The 25399-nt window shown below is 44.4% G+C and overlaps 2 protein-coding genes across 6 annotated transcripts in view; both read right to left on the bottom strand.

The window, feature by feature from the left end:
- The window catches only part of CEMIP (cell migration inducing hyaluronidase 1), a 173929-nt gene that overhangs the window by 113589 nt on the left and 34941 nt on the right, over window positions 1–25399 (bottom strand). The gene's annotated exons all lie outside the window — the stretch shown is intronic.
- LOC310749379 (cell surface hyaluronidase CEMIP2-like) overlaps window positions 1–25399 on the bottom strand; it is a 98819-nt gene that overhangs the window by 16825 nt on the left and 56595 nt on the right. For 2 of the 3 annotated variants that reach the window (XM_083586171.1, XM_083586172.1), the window contains 3 exons: window positions 23114–23322; window positions 7351–7533; window positions 2241–2463 (listed from right to left, as the gene is read on the bottom strand). In XM_083586171.1, coding sequence (XP_083442297.1) covers window positions 2241–2463; window positions 7351–7533; window positions 23114–23322 — 615 coding nt within the window. The remainder of the gene's footprint in view (window positions 1–2240; window positions 2464–7350; window positions 7534–23113; window positions 23323–25399) is intronic. The other variant, XR_014541592.1, reaches the window with a different exon arrangement.

The following is a 25399-nucleotide window of genomic DNA, read 5'->3' on the forward strand; positions in this document are numbered from 1 at the left end:
CTTTTTCTGCCTCAAGCCCCTTTCCTCCCCACCCAGAGGTCTAAACTGATCACTTGCAGAGAGCTTTTTGAAATCAGGCGGAGGGTCACGGGGTACCCATAGGAGACCACTGGATCACACACCCCCACGTGTCTCTAGCTAATAGGGCTTGTGGGAAAGACCTCAGCACACGGCGAGGAAGGGGAAAACCCAAGGACCAGTTTGACTCTGGATAATCTTCAGTCTGCCATAGCAATGGGAGATCCTGCCTTTCAAGCAATGAACTCTGAGATGCGGGACGGGGAAGAAAGTGACAAAAGCAGAAAGGCTAAGAAATATCTCTGATGATTGTAGCAAGCTAAGGATCAATACAAGAGTGATATTCTGTAATTACCACTTTGGGTTGTTTTCACAAGTGTAAGGTGCAGGGAAGAGAGAACAATCTTTTAACAATTTGTCAACTCTGAGTGATAACTGTAAATACAATTACTTGCTGGATTGCCTGACCCTCTTATGTGCTCACTTGACTTCTTTGATATGTGGAGCTGGCACTCTTACAGGTGCCATATATTACTTGTCCCACACTTGTAAGAAATTAGTTTTTTTTAAGGGTGGCAGCATCTACACTTTGGAATTCGCTGCCTTTTGACACCGGGAAGGCGTCTTCATTATGCACATTCAACATCTGCTTAAAATAATTTCGTTCAGGCAAGCCTATCCACATAGATGTTGATGTGATTTAATCTCCTTTTTTTACAGTTAATTTTTATTATTGTAAAATGTTTTTAACTGACAATTCCAATTATTCCTTGTAAATTTAGTTCAATAAATAAAAGGTTCTAGGAATAACAGGAGCTTGCTTGGATTAGCATGAGGAGATTAGCTGTACTGCATTATTGAATCAGAAGAACTGTTAATTGCCTGGGACTCAAGTTTCCAAAGGAATTTTAATTACATTTGCTAAGAGCTTGCAAGCAAGGTATTTTCCACAGATTATATATTTAGGATGCACTTGCAATTCTTCTGCATAAAATACAATTCTCATGGGCTGTTGTCTGGCTACAGCAAAAGGAAATTACCCATGTACAATAGAGAAAGGAAAGTATAGTTTGCACAACTATTCTAGAAATTATTTTTAAAAACTTTCAGTAATATTCAGGATGAAATTACAGGGATTGGAGCCCAGGAGAGTGGCAGCGGACAACATATCCCTGCACTCCACAGTTGGGGTACTGCTAAGGGTGACACATGCCCCAAAAGTGTCCTTGGTACGTACTAGATGCCTGGCTTTTAGTGTTGCACCTCCAACCCTCTGGAATCAGTTACCAACTAAAATTAGACAAGCCCCTCATATTTTGACATTTAGGCCGCTATTGAAGACGTTTGCTTAAGAAGGCTGCTACTGAAGGTTGACCCAGTCATTTTATGAAAAAACAAAAATTCAGCAATTGGAGAAATGGTTTTATAGCTTTTTCTTTACTCAGTCGTCTTTTGCATCTTATCTTATTTTACTTCAAACCACTTCAGTAGCCTTTGGTTACTGTCTGCTCAGTTCAAGTGCTGCGAAGTGTCAAAGGAAAACTTACTCTCCCCTCCCTTTTACTGGTTTTGCATCTTGAACCAGGACTTGGGATTGTTCATCCCTTACTATGGAAGACTGTTCTCTAAAGTAGGACACAGGGTCTCCTATACAGTGGTACCTCTGGTTGTGAACGGGATCCGTTCCAGAGGCCCGTTCACAACACGAAAAGAGCGCAACACGCAGCGGTGCGTCTGCACACGTGCGGGTTGCGATTCGCCACTTCTGCGCATGCAGGTGACATCATTTTGTGCTTCTGTGCATGCATGAGCGACGAAACCCAGAAGCGGCGAATCGCAACCCACACGTGTGCAGACACGCCGCTGCGGGTTGCACTCTTTCCATGTTGCGAATGGGCCTCCGGAACGGATCCCGTTCACAACCAGAGGTACCACTGTATAGGGGACCCTTTGTCCTACAGAAGCGACGAAACCTTTCCGGTATTTCCGGGTTGCCGCAGGACGTAACCTGAAAGAACGTAACATGAAGTGGATGTAACATGAGGTATGACTGTATTAGACTGCTATACTGAGGGCCCAGCTTAAGAACCAGGTATTTTGGTCAGAATGGGCCTCAATGTGAGGGAGGGAAAATGGGAGCCAGGGATCTCTCCCCAAGAATTCCCATAGAACACCTAACCTTGTCCCAGTTCACCCAATGAAAGAAGAACTCTATACTGTACCCAAGGAGCCCCGCATTGACTGCAAGGCATAGTCTGGTGCTGAATTCTTGCGGGCTGTGAAGCTTTCCTTCCGATGTCTTTTTCCCAAAAGGGATTAGGAGCACAACTCCAGGGACGTCCCGCAGGCATCGAGGCTGTTATCTTAAGGCGTTCGCAGCCGCGTTGAGAGCAGTAGCTGTGGCCCTTCCGAGTTTCATGTGCTTGAAGTTGGACAAAGAGATACCTATTAATATGAAGAGCATGACAAAGGGGGGAAATTGAACCACAGTTGCTAGTCAAGTTCACACATCACACTAAACCGTAGTTTAAAGCAAAGCTACGGTTTAGTGTGAATGAGCAGCAGTGTGCTGTTGCATGCAACTCAGAGAGTTCCTGCAGCACTCCTCCTCCACTCCTGTGGCTGACTCAGTGTAGACAAAACAAACCTGAATCTGGTTTGCTGCATCATCTTGAACCTAGGCTTCATCCTTAGTGAGTTCATGGTAGAAGCAAAATTAAAACCCAGAGACTTCCCAGTTTGAAACTCTTTCTCTTAGTGATACATAGGAAGAAGCTTCCTTCCCTATAGACCAGACTAGGGATGAAGATCAGAGTAACAACATCCTGGAAGTTCAGCATGGAGGGCAGAGCGCACAGTAGTTTATGCCAGGGCCTTCTCAGTGATGGCTCCAAAAATGTGGCACTCCCTCCTCATAGAGGGACACATGGCACCACCTCTTTTCAGCTCCTGCTGGCTGCTGAAGATGCACCTCTTTATCTTGACCCTTAAAAATCGAAGAATTGATTTCAGTGTCCTTGATGTAAAGTGTTGCATGGGCGACTGATTTGGGGATTATGGTTTGCGTTTTGTTTTTATGTGCTATAACCTGCCATGAGACCTTTTGGTGAAGGATGAGTAAGATAATAATGATAATTTAATACTCTTTTAAAAAACATCGCTTATTGATTTAAAGCAATTAATAGTGTTATCGATTATTAGCATGCATTAAGATGTACCTGAAAAAAGTGAAAGGAAGATTCTCTCTCAACATAAGCTACAAAAAAAAAATCTCACCTGGTTCTGTTAACCAAAAAAGAAAGAAAGAAAGAAAGAAACCAGCCGTAATTTGCTGCTACTTAGTAAACTTGCTGAACCCTGGGATTCCATTCAGATCACAGTCAAAATAAATAAAAGTAATAATCAAATCCATGTGCTGAGCTCTTAAGGACAACAGATGACACGTCCTCATAAATAACTGCAACTAGTAAAATCCACACGCTGGTAAACAACAAGTTTACATAATTTGGGATAATGCGACATCTACAAGGAAGGACTAGGCAAAAACAAGCCTTTCCCAATTCTCATTGTGAAAGTTGCAGGTACAAGAGAGTCCTTTCCGATCTGGGACATGCAATGCACTCCAAGCCTTGACGGGTCAATGGTGTTGTGTCTAAACATAGAACTCAAGGTTCTATTTTTAACTCGGCATTCATAAATCGAACGCAGCCTCCGTGGTCAGAGTGAAGCAATGCAGATGCAGAAAATACATTTTTGAACACGGTGTACATTTGCCCTTTTAAAAAAACCCCAAACCCTACTTCAGCAGATGATTCTATTGTCTCCCCTCCAGTCACAGTGGGCTTAAAAATAAAAATTTAACTACAAGCATGTGGTTTACACTGTGGACCAAACATATGTAGCTGTTACTATTATTAGTAAGCTTCTTTATTATTGATACCAGAGAAGCACCAAAAGTTCATAACTGAGCTTGGGGACACATAAATAAACACATGTGCAGCACATAGGCCATGATAGCACTGGGGCCGTACGGAAAGCACAGTAACTCTGTGGTACATCACATGCTATGCATACAAGTTCAGTCCCCAGCATGTCCAGATAGACACGGAAGAAATCCCTGTTTGGCAGCCTAGGTGTGGACAGAGGCAGGCAGACCAATAGTCTGAGTTGGCATAAGCCACCTTAGTGTGCCCTATGCTAGCTTAGAGCTAATACAGGTTTATTAGCAGAGTAACTACTAATCCAGGGGTCAGCAACCTTTTTCAGTAGGGGGCCGGTCCACTGTCCCCCAGACCTTGTGGGGGCAGGACTATATTTTGAAAGAAAGAAAAAAAGAACGAATTCCTATGCCCCACAAATAACCCAGAGATGCATTTTAAATAAAAGGACACATTCTACTCATGTAAAAACATGCTGATTCCCGGACCGTCCGCGGGCCGGATTTAGAAGGCGATTGGGCCGGATCCAGCCCCCGTGCCTTAGTTTGCCTACCCATGTACTAATCCTTATTGCTTGCACCATCACTAAGACAGTTTTAATACATATTAAAACCGTGATCTTCTGTTACATTTTAGCATGGACAAGAATGAGCTCCCAGCCTACACAAAATAGGAGCATGCACGGCTTTTAATGTCTTGAGTCACCAGGGAAGTCAAGTGAGACCCTACTGAATGCTGGGGGAATGCTAAGGAAAATTCCCTCCAAAACAAGAAGTCCCCAGTTCAAATTTCATCTCTGCCATGAACTCAGTAACAGATTTAGGTAAGCCCTCTTTGCTTCAGTTCCATCCCCAAACTGCAATATGGAAAATAATATTACTGTTTTACCTTACGCAGTAGCTGTAAGGATTGCAACTAGACTATGCATGCGAAAGACTCTAAACACTTTGATGGACTATACAAATGCTCAATATTATCATTTTCACCCTAATTCTGTCCAATGGCACGTGCGTGCACACACACACTAAACATGGACTTGTTATACTCTGAATGGATCCGCTGAAATGAACAGGAGCTAAATTAGTCACATCCATTAATGTCAGTGGGTTATCTCAAGAGCATGACAAATATCAGATACAACCCAAAGCATACAAAACAGCAAAAAGAGATACTTAATTCATTGTTATGCTAAAATATATTCAGTATACCAAATGCAGGGGGACTATTAAAGGCTAAGTAGATGCGGGTGGCGCTGTGGTCTAAATCACAGAGCCTAGGGCTTGCCAATCAGAAGGTCGGCGGTTTGAATCCCTGCGACGGAGTGAGTTCCCGTTGCTTGGTCCCAGCTCCTGCCAACCTAGCAGTTCGAAAGCACGTCAAAGTGCAAGTAGATAAATAGGTACCGCTCTGGCGGGAAGGTAAACGGCGTTTCCGTGAGCTGCTCTGGTTCACCAGAAGTGGCTTAGTCATGCTGGCCACGTGACCCGGAAAGCTGTCTAAGGACAAACGGCAGCTCCCTCGGCCAGTAAAGTGAGATGAGCACTGCAACCCCAGAGTCGTCTGCAACTGGACTTAATAGTCAGGGGTCCCTTTGCCTTTAAAGAGTAGAAAATGTAGTGGCCCGGGTTCAAATGTTTGCGATAAACTTTAGATGGAAAAATCATGACCTGATGTCATATTCATGCAAATTGTATCTTTGTACATTATGCAAACTGGCTGCTGACTTTCGTATATTTTACTGCGGTAGTGAGTGATAGGCAGATCTATAAATATAAGATCTTTCTGAGCTGTGTGTTTCTGATCTTGCAGTGTTTTTGGACTAGCTTCTTGCCTGTGAGGCGGGGATCCTTCCTGGATCGGATCAAGAAATATTTTTCCATCTAAAGTTTATTGCAAACATTTGAACCCGGATTAGGCATCTCGCATCAGATTCAATATACTCAAAGTGGTGATAGTCACCAGCTTAAATAAATAAATAAATGACATTCAAAGCTGGTAAGACAAAGGAACATAGCTGGACCACTGAGCCATCCAAATCAGTATTGTCTACACTGACTAGCAGCTCTCCAGGGTTTCAGACCTACCTGGGGATGCTGCAGGGACTAAGCCTGAGACCTTCTGCCTTCCAGGAAACTGCTCTACCAATGAACTACAGCCCTTCTGGTCATATTCATGGAGGATATGGCTGTTAATGGAAGCTCCACCTTCAGATGAAGTGCATCTCTGAATATCAGATGCTGGGGAACAGCAGCAGGAAAAGGCAAGCCGCCTTCATGTTTCGCTGGTGGGCTTCCTACAGGTGACTGGTTGGCCAATGTGGAAAGAAGGATGCTGAACGAGACAGAGCTTTCTGGTGTCTATGTTTTCGCCTCTTTTAAACTTTATCGGACACACAAGAAAATAGGTGCCATTCATTTCTATGAGGAGGAAGTAAAGTATTCCACTCAGAAGCATGACCTTCTTCTAAACAGCCACATCTCCAAATGCAGCTTCTGGGATGGGGAGAAGAAAATGCAACCCTAAGGCTCCTTACGAAACAGAGACATCATGTCTATATTTAAGAGAAGGGGTAGCAAGGGAGATTTGGAATGGAATAGCTGGCACATTACAAATCTGTTGATTGCTCTGGGCTTCCAGTGCACAGAGGGGATTTCTCTGCTATAGATTCTCCACGAATGCAAATGGAGAAGATTGCCCATGCAGGAGTTCCTGACACACAGGCCCCTGAAAGTGATGTGGGGCAATAGGGCACACAAGTTTGCCTGTGAACCATGGCCCATTGGCGGTAGAGATTGACCTGATACATCTGTGCTCTTTAGGAAAGGATGATGGCTCAGGGGTAGAACTTGTGCTCTGTATGCAAAAGGTTCCCTGACAGAGCTATCTGAAGGAGCGTCTCCACCCCCATCGTTCTACCCGGACACTGAGGTCCAGCATCAAGGGCCTTCTGGCGGTTCCCTCACTGCGAGAAGCCAAGTTACAGGGAACCAGGCAGAGGGCCTTCTTGGTAGTGGTGCCCTCCCTGTGGAACGCCCTCCCATCAGATGTCAAAGAGAACAACAACTACCAGACTTTTAGAAGACATCTGAAGGCAGCCCTGTTTAGGGAAGCTTTTAATGTTTGATGGATTACAGTATTTTAATATTTTTCTGGAAGCCGCCCAGAGTTGCCGGGGAAACCTAGCCAGATGGGCGGGGTATAAATAATAAATTATTATTATTATATCTGAAACCATGGAGAGGACCAACAGGCTGACTCAGTATAAGGCAGGTTATGTTCTTTTCTTTATGTTTTCTCAGATGACAGGGATTAGGTGCATGCAATACAGGTTTTTGCAACTCACTGGCAGCACTAACAGCAGAGGAAAAGGTGCCGGGTAGACAGGATCACTCACCCTGATGTGCTGTCAAAATAAAAGAGCCGTTCATCAGTCCCATTCAACACACTATGGTGGGATGAGGCCGCCTGGTAGCGGATGACGCTGTGCGCTCTCCCCGTCTGCCGCTGGTAAATGTCCCCCACAACAGTGAACGCTGTTCCCTTTGGGTAACACAAAGCAACATGGAGCCAGTCTCCCCTGGTGGCAAAAGAAAAGAAGGTTAAACATGAACATGTACACCAGAGAAAACGTTTCTCATCTTTCAAGAAACTGGCTCTAAGCTGAGAGATCTATCTTCAAGGGGGGGTTGGGTGGACCATGAATGTGCCTTGCAATCCCCAACCCAGCCCTTTCTCTCGCACGCCATGAAAGATTCACATCTGCTGCTGGTTATTATTTCTGGACTGGCAGAACATCCAGGGAAGCTGAAAGGGAAAGGCTCCTTTGGTTCTTCAGGCGCCTGGATTAGGCCTCAGACAGTTGCCTCAGGACTGCTTTGCAATGACTGGCGTCTCATAAATTGTGACGAGCAAATAGATTTGTTATGAGAACTGAGCGTCTGGGAGCATCGGGAAAGAGGCCTTAGCTCAGGGGTAGATCATCTGCTTTGAATACAGGTAGAGCTGGGAGAGAAGCCTTTCTTGAAACCCTGAAGAAATGCTGTACATCAGGGTAGACAATACTGAGCTGCAGTCTGACGCAGTAGAAGGCAGCTTCCTATGTTCCTAAGCCTCCAATAGATATTTCCTCCACCTACCATGAAAGAAGGTGGCAGGTGGGAGGGTCCCCCATGTTGTTAACAATAATGTGGTGAATTCAGTTTAGTGGGCCTGTGAAACTTCCTGTCAACTGAGATTAGACAGGTATCCTCCATGCTGAAGTTCAGGTACATGGCTAAGAATTTCTTGTACAAGCAGGCATTTAAAGGCAGTGTTCAGTTTTATATTTTTTTCCTGGGGCTTTTTAATGCACCCTACTTAGAAATCTGAATGATTCAAGCAGCATATTAATATGTTAAATAAATATATCCTGTAGAATTCAAATACAAAACCCAGTGCCCTGCAGATGAAAAACATTGCCTATCAGGAATAAGTGCTTTCAGCCAGCCTTCTCCTCATGCTAGCTTTCCAATCACATGGACATCGTTTTGGAGAATTCACCAGGCGTGGTGTCATCCATAAAATATGGTGCCATAAGCCTTTTTGTTCTTCTTAGGACCATTTGAATGCTCTGCGGTTTAAAGTAAAAGGCACATGATTTGGATAAAAGCTCACAAAACACTGGAACAAAATGTACGATGGTGGATTTGTCATGGCACTCTTCACGGTTAGTGTTCAAATAGGCCTTAGTTCAATTCACCACGAAGCCACAAGTGGTTTCAAACGTCACCTTCCTCGTTCATATATAAACTCCTGTCTCCCCAAATGGCAGCCATCTTTCTGATGACAGCCATAAAAGGAGAGACAGAGAAGATCAACCTTGAGGCCCTACACTCCTCTTCATCCTCTCTGTATTAGTTTCAGCATCACCATGGCTACACGGGCAAGCAAGGTGTAAACCCTATATTAGGCCAGGGCCAACAACCAAGCTATTAAAGGAAACAGCTCAGAGAAAACTGAAAACAGTGAAACCTTCCCAACAAATGTCTTCCTGGAATTCATGCAACCTGAAGAAGTCTTGCCAGAAAGAACACGTTCTGGCCTGGTCACAATATTTTTTTAAAAAAACACAAACCAAGATCACTTGGGTAGTTTCTTGACCCATATTCCATTTTAAAAAACTGTGACTCACTGATGCTATGTATGCATTCTGGTTTACAGAGACAGAGAGGGAAATGTCACATTGTTGTTTTGCCTTAATGATACATTATTCTCCCAAAATTTGTATGTTTCACCAATTGTCTCTTTGGAGAATCTGTATTTTTCAGTATATGGTCCTATTCTGGTATTCCTATTTCGACTTTCGGGGAAATGTTTTTAAAATGTTGTGAGTGGCTGGGTTTAGACCGACAGCTTGCTGTAATGGTGGCCCTGAATTGCAGATGTATGTGTGTGTACATCCCTATTCACATTTAGGCAATCCAGTAAGGCTCACATGTGCATTGCAATATAAAAATGCTTATTCATTCAAGTGCCCCTTAGTGGGGGACACTACCACCCCCCGGACTTAGTGTCCCTATTCTGGGGCATTATGGGAAAACAAAATGGAAGTTAACCAACTCAGCCACCCAGCATGGAAAGTCCAGGGCAAGTATCTTACATCTGCCTTGCTGAAGTGAGGCTTAAGCTTTTTGTTATTTATTCAATTTATTAGTTGCTTGCTACATGAAGGCTTCCTGTTGGTGCAGCTGACTATACTTCTGTATCTCCTGCCCGCAGGTAGGAGATTAAATAGGTGCTGACCAGGGTGTGAGTCGTCCCTAACAATTTTCCTCGCTCTCCTGAGGCATCGGTCTCCCCTGATGTCATCTAGCGAACTCCAGGGACAGCCCATGATATCATGTGCTGTATTCACCACCCTCTGTAGGGACTTCCTATCCGTGGCTGTCAAACCAGCGTACACTGTAATACAGTATGAAAGGACACTTTCTATTGTGGCCCGGTAGAAGGAGATCATCAATTTTTGTTTGACATTGTTCTTTCGCAAGACCCTGAGGAGATGGAGTCCCTGTTGGGCCTTCCTAACCACCAGGGTTATATTGATTTTCCAAGTGAGGTCTTCACTAAGGTAAACTCCCAGGAATTTAAAGGAAGAGACTTTCTCCACAGAGCCCCCCAACCCCTGATATACAACGGGGCTAGTTCCCCTCTCTTGCTCTGAAAGTCCAACACCATTTTCTTTGTCTTGCTGATATTTAGGTGCAAGTTGTTCTCTAGGCACCATGTGGAGACTTTTTGAACCTCCTCCCTATACGCTGATTCATCTCCACCTGTAATTAGATCCATTATGGTGGTATCATCTGCAAACTTAATAATTGCAGTGGATGGATCAGATGAAAAGCAGGGCCCAAGCATAATTGCACTCTCCCCGCCTGCGATTTCGAGCAGCTAGCATTCAGAAGCATTACTGGCCCTGACCATGGACGCGAGATATAGTGCAGGAACCATCAGATCACAGGGGGAAAAATACACCAGACAGGCACAGAATCAGCACACAGCATCTGTGGGCAACTGTTGTGGTGCCAGCATTGTCCAGCCCGGAGGCCTTCTGTATTAGATCAGCGCTTCTCCACTTTTAATTATCCACAGTGCTCCCAATGTACGTAGCACTGCTCCAAGGCACTGTGGAACATTTAAACAGTTTCAGGTTGCCTAGCACCTGCTGCAATATTGCTGCCGTCCACCAACCCTGCCCAACTACATTCAGAGCTACCAGGAACAGAGAGTGCTTTGCTGAGGGCTTGCTGAAACCTACAGCTGGCCTTGTCACCATCTCTGTCTCTGCGTACTAGATGAAATATTGCTGCATCTAATGGAAAATATGCTCTCTTTTGCAAGCCTCCCTTGTATTAATTTTTGTTAAAAACAACAACACCACAGCAAGAAAAGCAGCAAATCTTAGTAAGAGGCTGCCGGAATTCAAATAAACAAAGGGAGGGGGGCATGATTTGCTCAACATGTAGCACAAAGTCGTCTTACCTCTACCCTATACTTTCTTTGCCAAAATATCCATTATTGTGGGGTCATTCTCTGTGCATATTTGGGCTTCTTCTTCTTCCTTTTTTTTTTTGTACACCACCACTTACTATTTCTAAAATTGGTCATGAAAAACAGTCTCTTGAAAGCAAACTGGATTTTCAAACTCACTCCCCCCTCTTCTGTCCCCATCAAAATCAAACCCCCTGCCCCCGGTCAGTTGACTCACTTTGGCCAAACAGCTTGTAATAATTGCAATGGGAACTGTGTCCACAGATTCTTCACTCAGCTGTTGTTATACCCCACTCTTCCACGTTCTGTACAGATTCTATTTTTATTTAACACTTCTCCTTCGGACGGCAACATCCAAAATGTTGTAATGCTGCAAAGCTACTGCCAAATTCCCTGAACTTGAGAACGTTACGGTAGTCCTAGCTTCAGGAACTCAGTGAGCTTAAGATAACGCAACTTAGGGAAAAAACCATTTCTTATAACAACAAGGGAATGGAATGGAATGGAATCATTCTCCAAAAGAAAGAAAAGAACAGAGCAGTTGCGTCTGCAAACTTCTCCATTTGCAGTAAATTCACAACCGAAATGGCTTTTTAAAAAACGAACAAATATCTAGAGGGCACTGTTTGATGTAAGCTGCAACGGACAACAGAAGGTCTATGAATCTGAATTTGGTTTCCAAAGCCTAGAACAACTTGTCCTTAATTCTTTCTCCCTTGTAAAATATGATAGATCTGTTGACCTACTACGCAGGATGATGGAAAATCCAGGAATCAAACAGATCACGAAGGCCTGACTGGCGCTTCCCCTGCTGCTAATGCAACCTAAATTCATGTTTCATACTCTTTGTGTTTCCAAACTCATATTCGTTTGGCTCCATTTGTTTGAAAACAGAGGTGGCCAGTAAATCAGGACTGGGAGTTGTTAGGAGACCCCTAAGTCGCAGAGTTACAATTTGCAGAGTGGTTTAACAATCCATCCCTATTCTCAAGGAACTTGGGAATTGCAGCTACCTCTGTACAGGGGGTGGCGCTGTGGGTTAAACCACAGAGCCTAGGACTTGCTGATCAGAAGGTCGGCAGTTTGAATCCCCGCGACTGGGTGAGCTCCCGTTGCTCGGTCCCTGCTCCTGCCAACCTAGCAGTTCGAAAGCACATCAAAGTGCAAGTAGATAAATAGGTACCGCTCCAGCGGGAAGGTAAACGGCGTCTCCGTGTGCTGCTCTGGTTCGCCAGAAGCGGCTTAGTCATGCTGGCCACATGACCTGGAAGTTGTACACCGGCTCCCTTGGCCAATAAAGCGAGATGAGCGCTGCAACCCCAGAGTCAGTCACGACTGGACCTAATGGCCAGGGGTCCCTTTACCTTCCCTTTACAGGGGGAAAGGGATGTTCTAACAAGTCTCATAACCTCTAGCAAACTGGAGGAAACCTAAGTAGTACAATACTGTAATTGGGAGGCAACCCTCAGACAGTAGACTGCATGAGGCATCCACAGCACTTCCAAAGGAAAACTTTACTATTAATAAATAATAATAATAATAATAATAATAATAATAATAATAATAATATACTGGGAACTGGGCAGAAAATTGCCAATAATCAAGAGGATTTATCCAGGAGTATGTGACAAGATTGCTGGGGTTTCCCCCCCCTACTCGCTTCATTCCTACAACAGTCTGACTAATAGAAGGCTTTCCCCATCTCATTTCCATGGCCGAAAAAGCCTTACCACCAAGATGTCTGCCTGAATGGCAGCTGTTAAAGGCACATGAGCAAGGCCAGAAGTTTTTTAAGAAAGGTGGCAAACCCTATTAGTAATCAAAAGACAGATTGTCTGTTTAAGTTGATGGTGCGTCCACTGAAATGAAACTAAACTTAAGTAGAAATCAAGCAAAGATAAGGAAATACATCTGTTTACTGTCTGTTCTAGCAATATGGTTCAGTTCACTTGACCATCAGGGTTTTATTTTCTTTGGCTTTTTATTATCAGAAATATATTTGCTTCTCTGCCTACCATTCCAAATATTTGCCTTTGAAGAAGCAAGGCTGAATATTAACCACTGCAAAGTTACCAAATAGCACAGCGACATGAAACATCTCCAAAAGTGGTGTTAAACTTTAAAAAAATTCCAGCGACAAGAATTTCAACTCTACAGCTTCTCTCCCGCCATCATTGCCATCCAACAATCCAAACAGTGTGCTTCAGATACTATATATATATATATATATATATATATATATATATATATATATATCTGTTTACATCCTCCTGGTAATGATTGACAAGTTAGACCTAGTGGCTGTTTTGTGGTGTCTCTTTTTAATTGCAGTGTTGACATTTGCAGGGTTTGGCATGCCTGACTGAAACACACACACACACGTGGTGTTGTGCTAAAAAAAAAAACCTGTCTTTGGAAAGAAGCACAAAAAGGCTGTAATAGTCAAGAGCAGTGATGCTCAAGGATTTCATCATGGCATTTTAAAGCAACCCAACCCAACTTCCCAAAGCAACTCATGAATTGGAACGCAGGTGTCCTTGAGTCCTTGCTTCAAAAACCGTGCCAAACATGCATAGGAAAAATATATGCATATTTCCGGATAAAAATCAAATGCAAACAAAAATGTGCATTTTGTGAGAGGGAGATATGTTTAAAATCATGCAAATCTCTATCTGGTGAGGGTTTTTTTAATGGCGAGTTGATACAAGAATGGGATGGGATGGATTGATGAATACATGTAAAATCAACATGCACCAGAAATAGACTGGTCCATCTGCATCCCTAAGAAGGAGACAGACCCAACCATAGGTTCCTCAGATGTCTGCTGACATCAGCATGAGAACCAAGAATTGCTTATGGTATGAATGCTTGGGTAAGTCCCCCATACTATGGACTTCTAAAGGTTTCATACCAGTTGAACTTGGATTTCTTTTCCACAGAGAGGATCCTGGGAAAGATCAGGTCCAGATTTTTGGCAGGAGCTCATACTGCATTCAGTTTAGCAAAGGGTGCATAGAATTTTCAGGTGGGGAAGAAGAAGAGGAGGAGGAGTTTGGATTTGATATCCCACTTTATCACTACCCTAGGGAGTCTCAAAGTGGCTAACATTCTCCTTTCCCTTCCTCCCCCACAACAAACACTCTGTGAGGTGAGTGGGGCTGAGAGACTTCAGAGAAGTGTGACTGGCCCAAGGTCACTCAGCAGCTGCATGTGGAGGAGCGGAGACGTGAACCCGGTTCACCAGATTACAAGACTACTGCTCTTAACCACCACACCACACTCGGGGTGGCTTCCAACAAAGATTAAAAATACATTAAAATGTCACACATCAAAAACTTCCTGAGGGATTGGGAATGACTGTCATATCAATCTAAGGAATTTACACAGAGAGAATAGGTACAGAGTTGCCTAATGGTCTTGTGGTGGTGGCTCTTCAGATGGAATTTGGCTAATTATTTACTCACTTCAAAATTTGGTAACCTGGTCCCGCTGAATTTGAGGACTCTTCAGCAGCTCATCCTTTCTGAACAACTACTTCAAAGCCCAGCCAATGACAATAGGAAAACGAGAAACCACGGTACCTATCACAAGCACAGGACACTTGCTCCACAACATCTCTCATACTTTCTTTTTCTGTCCACCTCTAGCCAGTATAGAAATCCTTGCTGCTGTCAAGAATACTGCTGCTCAGAGTACCACAATATATTATTTTGAGGCAATAAGGGAGATCAGCAGCTGATGTGCCCTTTCCAAAACTGACCTCTATCCCCACTCCAATGGGGATACTACCAGAAGTGAAGAGGGGAAGGATTCACTTTGAGATATCAATTAAATGTGAGAATCAGCCCGAAGGACCCACATTTTGTATAGGCAACTACAGATGCAATAGGCACATGTTGATGATACAACAGACTGTAACCCCGAAGACCTAGCTTTTAACCAAGATCGACAAAGCTGTAGCTCAGCAATGCTTTGCAGACAGTTCCAGGTCCAATCCCTGACTTCTCCAGTTAGGAACAGGAGAGACCCAGGTCTAGGACCCTTGTGAGCTGCAGCCGGTCAGTGAAGACCAGAGATGAGGTAACTTTCACATTCATAGAGGACTATCTTTCTTCATGGGCAACCTTCCAGAGGCAACCAATGGGCAGAGCAAAGAACATGACTCATTGTTCTGTAGGCTATGCTGCAGCCATGTGAATGCAGAGGTTTCTTTCTACAATATAAACACCCCACATCCCTCCAGGAAACCAAGAGACATTATCGAGTTCAAGAGCACTTGCAAAAGCACTTCAAGAGGGTGTGGAGTGAGGCTGGGCCCAGGGGTGAGTCCTGAGTGCCAGACATGGAAGCCTGCATTTGACCTCCCAATCTAAGGTCTCTCTCTGCTGAGCTAGATGGACCACTGTTCTGACTTGGTATATAAGGGAGTTTCCTATGTTCCTAAGCAATAGGGTGTCTCCACCGCTAAACCTCTCAGTTGCATCCTTTGCCATTGCTTCCCCATCAGCTAGGAAAAGCAAGTCTGTTAATTCTGCCCACAATGGAAGGGGCCAAGCAAAGGGCTTTCAGAAAGAACTTCGGTGTGGGTCATTTTAGGTGGAACCATCAGCTGAAACACTAATTGGAATCCTAATTGCAGAGCGCATCAAAGCACTCAGCTGCTGGTAGTTCTTAAGCTTGCCAAGAGGTTTTTCTGCCCTCCCATCCTCGTCCTCCTCCTCATTTACCCCTCCCCTACCAACTGTAAACACAGAGATGATTGCTCACGAGCCGGGGTGGAGAGAAATAAAATAATTATAGGAGCCGGGCATGTTTGCTGCAGGCTTGTTCAAGCCTGGTCTATTATCATCTCTTTCCCCCTGGAACACATCACAGGCAAGGAATTTAATCACTGCATGATTAACAGCTTAGAGAGCAAGAAAGAATAACACTTTAAAAGGAGGGTGTGATCAACAGAGGCGAGCGGGACACATGTTCACAAAGACTGAGCAAGCAGTAGCATTGGCAAAGGCAGAATGAGGCATTCAGCAGATGTGCATGGGTTCGGGGAACGTGCCCCAGACCACAGCTTCTTCCTGCAAATGCCAGGCCCGAGCTGTGGGCAGAGGTTGATTTAAGCACCGGCCTTCCCACCCAGCACTTCAAATGGCACCTACCAAGCAGCCACCCACTCTGCTCTCAGATGCTTACCTGGGTCCACATCATCAGCTCAGAGGTTTCTTTTGGAGAACTGTAGTATGGCCTTGGTGTAAAGGTAAAGGTAAAGGGACCCCTGACCATTAGGTCCAGTCGTGACCGACTCTGGGGTTGCAGCGCTCATCTCGCTTTATTGGCCAAGGGAGCCGGCGTACAGCTTCCGGGTCATGTGGCCAGCTTGACTAAGCCGCTTCTGGCAAACCAGAGCAGCACACAGAAACACCGTTTACCTTCCCGCCGAAGCGGTACCTATTTATCTACTTGCATATGACGTGCTTTCGAACTGCTAGGTTGGCAGGAGCAGGGACCGAGCAACGGGAGCTCACCCCGTCGCAGGGATTCAAACCGCTGACCTTCTGATTGGCAAGTCCTAGGCTCTGTAGTTTAGACCACAGCGCCACCCGCGTCCCATGTACCCTGAGCCAAAAACATGCAAAATTCTCATCAGGGTTTCCCAAACTGGGGTCTCCAGCTGTTATTGGACTACAACTCCCATTATCCCTAGCAAGCAGGACCAGTGGACAGGAATGATGGGAAATGTAGTCAAAACACAGCTGGAGACCCAAGTTTGGGAAAGCCTACCCTAATTCAACGAAACAAGTTACACTCCCAAGCAAAGCTAAACTTCTGTGTCTGTCTATAAAACTGAAATTCGCCTCCTCTGTTTGCTACTGTTGCCTTCAAACTCTTCAAACACTCCTAAGTGCTGTGCCAGAAATTCCCCCTGCATTTCCCATCCACTTGCAACCATTCTCCGGCAACTGACCCTAAATAAAAAGGAAAACTATCAACGAGGAGAGAGAATCTTGGTGTCTGCAGGAGTGTCCTTTCATTTTACAAATCAGCTCCGTTCTGCAGTTCTCCCAGATACTTCAGACCAAAAGCCAGGAGGAGACAACATGAGGTAATGCCTCCCGTGGGATTTTTCCAGGTCAGGAAGTGTGGGCAGCTAGGAAGGTTGCGGAGTGCTGGAGAAATCTTTACCGGAAAGAAACACATATATGTATATCTCTTATCTCAGAACCATGAAATAATCTCAAAACCGCACACTGACCCACGTTATAAATAAACTCCCAAGCACCCTGAGAATGAGGCAGGAAAATTGAAGCCTCTTTCACAGTGGGGAAAAAGCACTCACAAGAAACTGGAGAGCAGATTTCTGCACAGCAGTAGAATATGTGCCAACACAATCAGCCCACATAGGAAACCGAATGGGGGGTGTTGAGGCTGAGAGATTCATAAGCTGTCCTACTGCAACCTTAGCAAGTTGATGGCCAAGGCAAGATTTGAACTGGTGGCTTGTGCCGGACCATGATTCATAGGTCTACACTAGATCTTCAAGGATTCTCATCCTCTCCTCTTCCTCCTCTATTTCCCATAATGCCCAGCCTAAAAAAAACCAGTCAGGTGAGGACTGAGCATGTTCACTGGGCATGGAATGGTGGCTGACTATTGGGGTGGGATGAATGGTCCATTGGCAGCACCCTTAACAAACCACAGTTCCCAGGATTCTTTGGGGGAAAGCCATGACAGTTTAAAGTGGCATAATACTGCTTTAAAATGTATAGTGCAGATGGGACCAGTGAGGGTAAAAAAGGAGCTGCCATTTTTAGCAGGACCCCAAGAGCAGTAGAGCATCAACTTACAGTGGTACCTCGGGTTACATATGCTTCAGGTTACATACGCTTCAGGTTACAGGCTCCGCTAACCCAGATATATTGCTTCAGGTTAAGAACTTTGCTGCAGGGTGAGAACAGAAATTGTGCTCCGGTGGCACAGCAGCAGCAGGAGGCCCCATTAGCTAATGTGGTGCTTCAGGTTAAGAACAGTTTCAGGTTAAGTACGGACCTCCGGAACAAATTAAGTACTTAACCCGAGGTACCACTGTAGTATGCAGGTTCAGTCCTCAGCATCTGAGAAAGATTCCCTGCCTAACATCCCGGACAGATGCTGCCACTCAGTGCAGACAACACTAGTCTAGATGGACCAATGGTCAGACTCTGTATTAGACAGCTCCCTATGTTCCTGTATCTCCTTTTCCAGCCTCAGCCACTATTTCTAGGTTACACTCCTTGCCAAATTCGCCCTGAGGAGTCCCACCTCCTGAGGCCAAGCCAATAAATCTTAAGCAAAGAATTTTAATATGTGCATTCCTTCCAATCTTATGTTAAACATTCCAGCACTTCATATGGCCAGAGTTTTAGGCTGAACAGCCAATTACAGCCTCTTTTTTGGCCTTTTGTTCTGCTCAGTTAATTTTAATCTCAACAGACTTGCAACGAACCAGCTCAGATAAGCTTCTTACAAAGATCTCTGGTTAATGTTGCTATTGTTGGTTCAAGATAGAGTATGAGCCTGCAAACTTTACTGCACTTGACTTCACTGCCAATTACAGTGCGGGAGGAGGGGGGGGAAGAAAACTTATGAGGGTTTAAGATAAGAATCAATAGGGGCAGACACTCAGATCTGCCCACATTATCTGCAGCTTTCTCTTGGTCCCAGGTTAAGAGGCAGGAGTTGCTAACTTTTCCGGAGAGAAACCATGGCTTCTTTGAACCTTAGATATGAAACGTGCAAAGTCCATTTACAGACTTAGTCCATATATCAAGCTCAAGCTCAACTTCCATGGTGTCTCCACATCACATGGCTTGTGCTAGTTACAGCAGAAATTCACTTATCAGGGAAGAAAAGCAGTGAACTCCAGCACACCCCTGGAGTAGAGGAAGAGGCAAGATCCTAGTCTGGTCTGGTTCAGATGGTTCAGTGGGCCCCAGGCTTCTCTACTAGGCTCTCAAGACTTTCAGTAAGTGGCCTTGGGCTGCCCCATCCCTCCTTCTAACCTACTTCACATGTGAGAAAGGCTAAAATGGGGGAAAGAACTACATATGATGCCTTGGAGGATGGGTGGGGTAAAAACAAAATAAGTAAGGCATAGAACAGGCTTCCTCAACCTCAGCCCTCCAGATGTTTTTGGCCTACAACTCCCATGATCCCTAGCTAGCAGGACAACTGGTCAGGGATGATGGGAATTGTAGTCTCAAAACATCTGGAGGGCCGAGGCATAGAATCATAGAGCTGGAAGGGAACCCAAGGGTCATCTAGTCCAATGCAGGAATCTCAACTAAAGCATCCATGATATCGTCAGTCGTGTAGATGAGATCCATGCTAAATAAAGACCAAAAGCTTTATTGAACCAGCCGTGCCCCATTAAACATGCCTAGACTTCTTAGTAAATATTGCAGCGTTTTTGGAGCCCAATTAAGAGCGCCACAAAACAGTCCACAAAAACGACAAACACAATCCACCACTTCAGTTCTCTTGATGATTTAAATGTGTGTGTCTTTCGGCCTGCAAATAAAGCACCGATGGGCCAATTTACTCAAAGTGGGAGATGTTATTCAATTTCACCGCTTTTCAAGCAAGTAAAGGCAAAAGACTGGTGTGCAGGCAGTAGCTTGTTACACCAAGTCCTTACACCTTGGGTTCATTCCATGCCCATATTTCCACCCACTGCCAGCTGTACCTATCCCTCCTCCTCAATCTCTCCTTTTGACAGTCTCCTCTTAACAAGTTTAATGTCTGTCGTGAACATAGGTGTGTTAGGGTGTTTTGTTTGGTTGTGGTTTTGCTTTTGCAAATGGCCATTCCACGTAAGCCAATTCCTTTGAGCAATTCTCCCTACCTGCAATTTTGGTCCTTACGTGATGTGTGCATGAAAGAGAAGGAAAAAGAGTACGCTAAGTATGAAGTTGGCCTGCAAAGAGAAAGAATCCATTGTGCAAAGATCATAGGCCTCTGGACTTGGAAGGACTTTACACATGTAGTCAACGCAGGCAAAGAACAAGGACCTCAATCAGTTCTACAGGAGACTGACTTTTGTTCTGAGCAATTAAAATTCCAATCAGCCCTCTGTGTTCTTCTGCCAAATATCATCAGACTGTCCCCCTTTCTCCTCCCGCCCTACCATGGAACAGTATCAAGAGGTTTTGAATTGCACAAAGGTTACTACTGCGTGTCATTATCTCAAACTTATCACCACTCATGGTGCTTCCATACATCTTATTCTGTTCTGAACAATCCCTGTGATAACTCTTGGTGGAGGTGAGGCAAGGAACCACAAATCCCCCACCCCAGAGTTTAAATCTCAAACTTTTATATGTTTTGGGGATTTTTAGTTTAGAGAAAAGGCAACTAAGAGGCGACAGAACGGAAGTGAATACATTTATGCATGGTGTGGAGAGAGTTTTCCTCCCTCTCTCGTAGCGCAAGGACTCGGGGACATCCAACAAAGTTGAACATTGGAAGATTGAGGACAGACAAAAGAAAGGACTTATTCGCACACTTAAACTGCGGAACTCACTGCCACAAGAAGCAGTGATGGTCACCAATTTGGGATTAGGCAAATTCAGGGAGGATAAAGCAACCAGCGACTACTAACCCTGTTGACTATTTTCGCTGTGCTGCTTTCCCCAGGAGAACTCGCTCTTTAATGCTCTATATCGGAACGAACTGCAATTCTGGTTCTCCACAGAATTGTTTTCAGTGGTAAAGAACAGGTTTTTGCAGGGAACAAACGCCGGGGCAAGAACACAAAGAAGAAGAAGTTCTCAGCTTTAATTAATAATAATTTAAAGTGCGGGCCTGTACCTAGAAACACGGCACAAAAGGAAGGCTGGATGATCCCATAGGTGAAAACAAACACACTGGATAAAAGCTTATCTGGTTAATAGAGCAAACACCTTCCAAAACAGAAAGGCTTATGAATTATAATTCCTACAGTTCCTAACCATTGACTATACTGATTGCGGCTGATGAGAGCCGGAATTATCATCTGGGGGAGTCATAGGTTCCCCATCCTTGGTATACAGAGTTCTGGTCATTAGTGTGTTGAGTTAGCACTATACCTTCAAAGCATATTCTTTCCCCTCAAAGAATTCTGGGCACTGTAGTTCCAGAATCACTCACTGAGTTATAATCCCCAGAAACCCTTGGCAAACTACAGTGCCCAGAATTCTCTGAGGGGGCCAGGATGTGCTTTGAATGTGCTTTAAAAATATAGTGAGAACGTAACCAAAGCTGTTTCTCTGAAAAATCCACCTCTTCCTACTCATTCCTGGGGGTTTTTCCAGCCAGAACTCAGTTCTGACACCTCTCAGGTGGGCGCCATTGCCATTATAAGAGAACATGGTGAATTCTGGCACCTCTTTTCCTAGAAAAACAGCAATGATTCTGCCCTTCCATTACTTCTGGTGGATTCTTGGCATTCTAGCTTCAGGAGAGGAGTTAACCACGCAAGTCTTGAGTGTCAATATTACAGATTACATTACCTCAGGAACAGTCTAAATCCCCGGTGATAAATTCTTTATTCCCCCTATGAGCTTCTCTTAGCCAATGTCAAATACGTATTCCAGAAACATGACTTCTGCCTCTCTGAAACATCAGCATCCCCCGCTATCTCTGTCAAATAACTTAATTATGCTATCAAGCTGTGCTTAGCAAGACCAGGAGACTGACATTAAGAGTGTCAATCACGTTGTCTCCTCATTTTGCACCATACGCATTTTGCACATTCTTTCCTGTGTCAAAAAAACCACGGGTGTATCAGGGTTAATCATCAGCCGTATTGTTTGTACAGTTTCCCCCATCAACTTAAAAAAAAATGGGAGACCTACTAAAGAAGGTATGACCTGTCTAGTCTTGCTGACATCTGCAAACATTTACTTCCTGATTCTAAAAGTAACTGCAATGTGCCATTTTTTTTATTAAAAAAAAGAACAGGTCAGTTGCTAACATGAGAGCTTTGCGTACACACGTTCATTGATTCAACAAATGACTAGGACTACCATTCCATAACAACGCACACAAACAGGTATTCGGTTCAGAATACAACTGATTTCTAGTCTTTAAGGGCTTATGCAAAACTTCAAAACCTGAAATTCTTTTTATATCCGCTGCTTTTAACTTTTCGATTCTGCAAAACCAGTTGGGATCGTTCAGTCAGAAGGGCATGAGACTCTTAATCTTGGGTTTGAACCCCACGTTGGGTAAAAGATTCCTGCATTGGAAGTCCCTGTAACCTCACTTCTCGCAGTTTGAGAACCAGCAGAAGACCCTCAGAGGAGGACCTCAGTGCATACAGAACAGACAAACAACTTTCCAAATATACAGCAGACACAGACATATGGACTGATAAGACACAACTGCACTGATTTGTTAGGTTGCTGTTTTTTAGAATTCCTGAGCCAAGTCAGGAAAGAGGCTGTTAGTGAATGTATGTACACACACACACATATCCTTCCTAGCCTTTTTTGAAACAGAAAACAGCAGAGAAAAAGATGGAATCTGGGCCTCCCTTCTTGTTGCACTCAAACTTATTACTCTTCCAGACCGCTGTCTATCAGTTCTGAATTATTTCAGTAGGGAGGGTCCTGGTGTTTTGTTTTTCAGGTTTATATAACAGGAAAAAAATGAAAAAGCCATTGTGGTGTTTAGACTACTGGGAAATGCAAGCCTGCATAGGCAATCTTCATAATCACTGCTGCCCTTTACAGAAAGAGGGAGAGGTGGGATATAAATCACAAGCGGAGCAGCTAGTGTAAACTAATGAGAATGAACAGCATGCCAGGGATCTGCTGGATTTAATCTTGAGGCCGGAATGCCAACAGTAACTTGAATCTCTTCCCAAAAAAAACCTTACTGAAAGGGGAAACAACACGGCACATCAGAGAGATGGCAGCGAAAGTTAAAAACAGAGGCATAGCTTCTTTGCTGGTCTTTTGTTAATGTCATTTTTAGAAGCCTTAAGTAGGCCAACTTTTCCAAAAGTTTGAAGAAGAAGAAGAAAAGTCAGCAGGAACCTGGAACAGCTTTTGAAAACAGAAACCCTAGCAAACACCACAGAGCTCATCGCGCCACACATTTTCCATCAATGGTACCTATTGAAGTTGACCGGGTAAAGGATGACATCTTCTGGTGCTCTGCCATCCCATTGGATAATATAGCTTTGCTCCAGCATCACCACAGGCTGGTACTGTTGGTACGGCACCCCTCTGTTCACACCGTGTAGCTTCAGAGGATGGAAATGGTATGCGGCTCTGGCAATTGATAAGGTCAGATTCTCAGGACGCCTGGCTTGAATATAGAGCTGAAAGAGAAAGCGGGAAGAGACCTGTGTTACAGCCAATCAAGCTCAGCTTTCACACATGCATTCAATCAGCAGCATGCCCCTTTCAAGACTTTTGCCAGCAAAGGGCTCTGGGCATCGAGAGCTGTAGCCAATGGACCACTTCCAACATAAATAGTGCATCAGCGACACAAATAGCATTCTGAAGGGTTATTTCTTGAGAGAGAAAATAATCACAGGCAATAGAGATTGTCCCAAAAATGGGAATCACTTAAGCTCAGTTGGTAGAGCATGACACTCTTCACCTCAGGGTAGTGGATTCAAGACCTACATTGGGCAAAATATTCCCATACTGCAGGGGGTTGGACAATATGATCCTCGTGGTCACTTCCAACTCTGATTCCCCAATGGGAAAACAAGAGAATGGGCAGTGAAATGCTACTTGGAAAACAAAAACAAAGCCATGTAAGGTGCCAAAGAAAAATGTGGCCCCTCCAAAATGAGCCAGGATACATTAGCAAAGTTTGGGAGCTGCAGGGAGTGGGAAGAAGGTAGATCATGATCAACTGGTTGGCCTTTGGTTCACCAAGGATTTCTGTTCCCAATTGTTCAAGAATAGCAACAAGAGGGACTTTTCAGCCACTGAGAAGAAGCCTTCTTATCCTTAGTGCTGACTGGAGCCAATCAAAGTGAAAGGAGGTGAGGATTGGCTCCTAGGGTCATTCTGGAGAAGGCTTGTGGGAGAGCACTGAAGAGCTGTTCTGTATGCTAAGCGTTTAAAGTAAAGGTAAAGGGACCCCTGACCATTAGGTCCAGTCGTGGCCGACTCTGGGGTTGTGGTGCTCATCTCGCTTTATTGGCTGAGGGAGCTGGCGTACAGCTTCCGGGTCATGTGGCCAGCATGACTAAACCGCTTCTGGCGAACCAGAGCAGCGCACAGAAACGCCGTTTACCTTCCCGCCGGAGCGGTACCTATTTATCTACTTGCACTTTGATGTGCTTTCAAACTGCTAGGTTGGCAGAAGCAGGGACCGAACAACCGGAGCTCACCCCGGCGCGGGGATTCGAACCGCTGACCTTCTGATCGGCAAGTCCTAGGCTCTGTGGTGTTTAACCCACAGCACCACCCATGTCCCTATGCTAAGCGTTTAGGAACACTGAAAACACAAGGTGCTTCTGTTTCAAGAGAATGGGGTGTAAGTTTTGTTACGTTAAATGGAATGCCAAGGAAAACACAGCTCAAGTCACTCCAAAAGAAGATAACAAAGCACTCCAAATCACTTGCCCATGTATGTGCACAGAGGGGGGAAAGCCCAGATTCAACTGGAGGAGGCACGCAGAGATCTGCTCTAAGCATTGCAATGCATCCCTAATCATTATTATTCTAGAATTGTAAGATTGCTGTATAAACTTAGAAGGTTATAATCTTAGAAGGGGGCGGTGGCTGTGAGAGGGCATGGCTGTGATAATCAAGAAGGGATCCTGAATTAGCCACTACACTACATATGACGACATAAAGGTCTGAGCAAGTTCACACTGGGAGAGACGTTCCATAAGATATTTATCCCCAATATATGCTAACAAACGGCATTTATGGTAGTTCTGCATTACATGCTATGCTTCACACGAGAGAAAGAGACTAGCAATTGCTGTTTCTCTGACAAGGATGCAGTGAGTGTTACAAAAAGAGAGAGAGGGGGGAGAAAGAGAGAGGGGGAAGCTTTGCGGTTAGTTAGAAATATTTCTAGACTGACTGCACTTCTAACTGCAGCCAACGCATGCACAATTTCAAGGATTATAATCAAGACCATTTCTCACTTTCCTATAGCTAAGCAGTCAACATGGAGTCCTGCATATTCATTCTTTTACTATGTAGTTTGGAATGACTGACAAGTCCTTTCTTGTAATGCAACTATGATTAAGAAATGGTAGCATGCAGGTGAATGCAAAGATAACCTGACTGCAGGCTGGTGACCAATGACACCCCCCCCAAAAAAAATACCTGGTTTAAAAATGTAGGGTAGTATTCAGCTAAAGTTTACTTAGAGTCGGCCTACAGAATTTTATTGACCTGCACATTTTCTGGCCTTCTGCCAAC

Source organism: Podarcis filfolensis, assembly GCF_964270895.1.
Source record: "Podarcis filfolensis genome assembly, chromosome: 14".
Lineage (NCBI taxonomy): Eukaryota > Metazoa > Chordata > Lepidosauria > Squamata > Lacertidae > Podarcis > Podarcis filfolensis.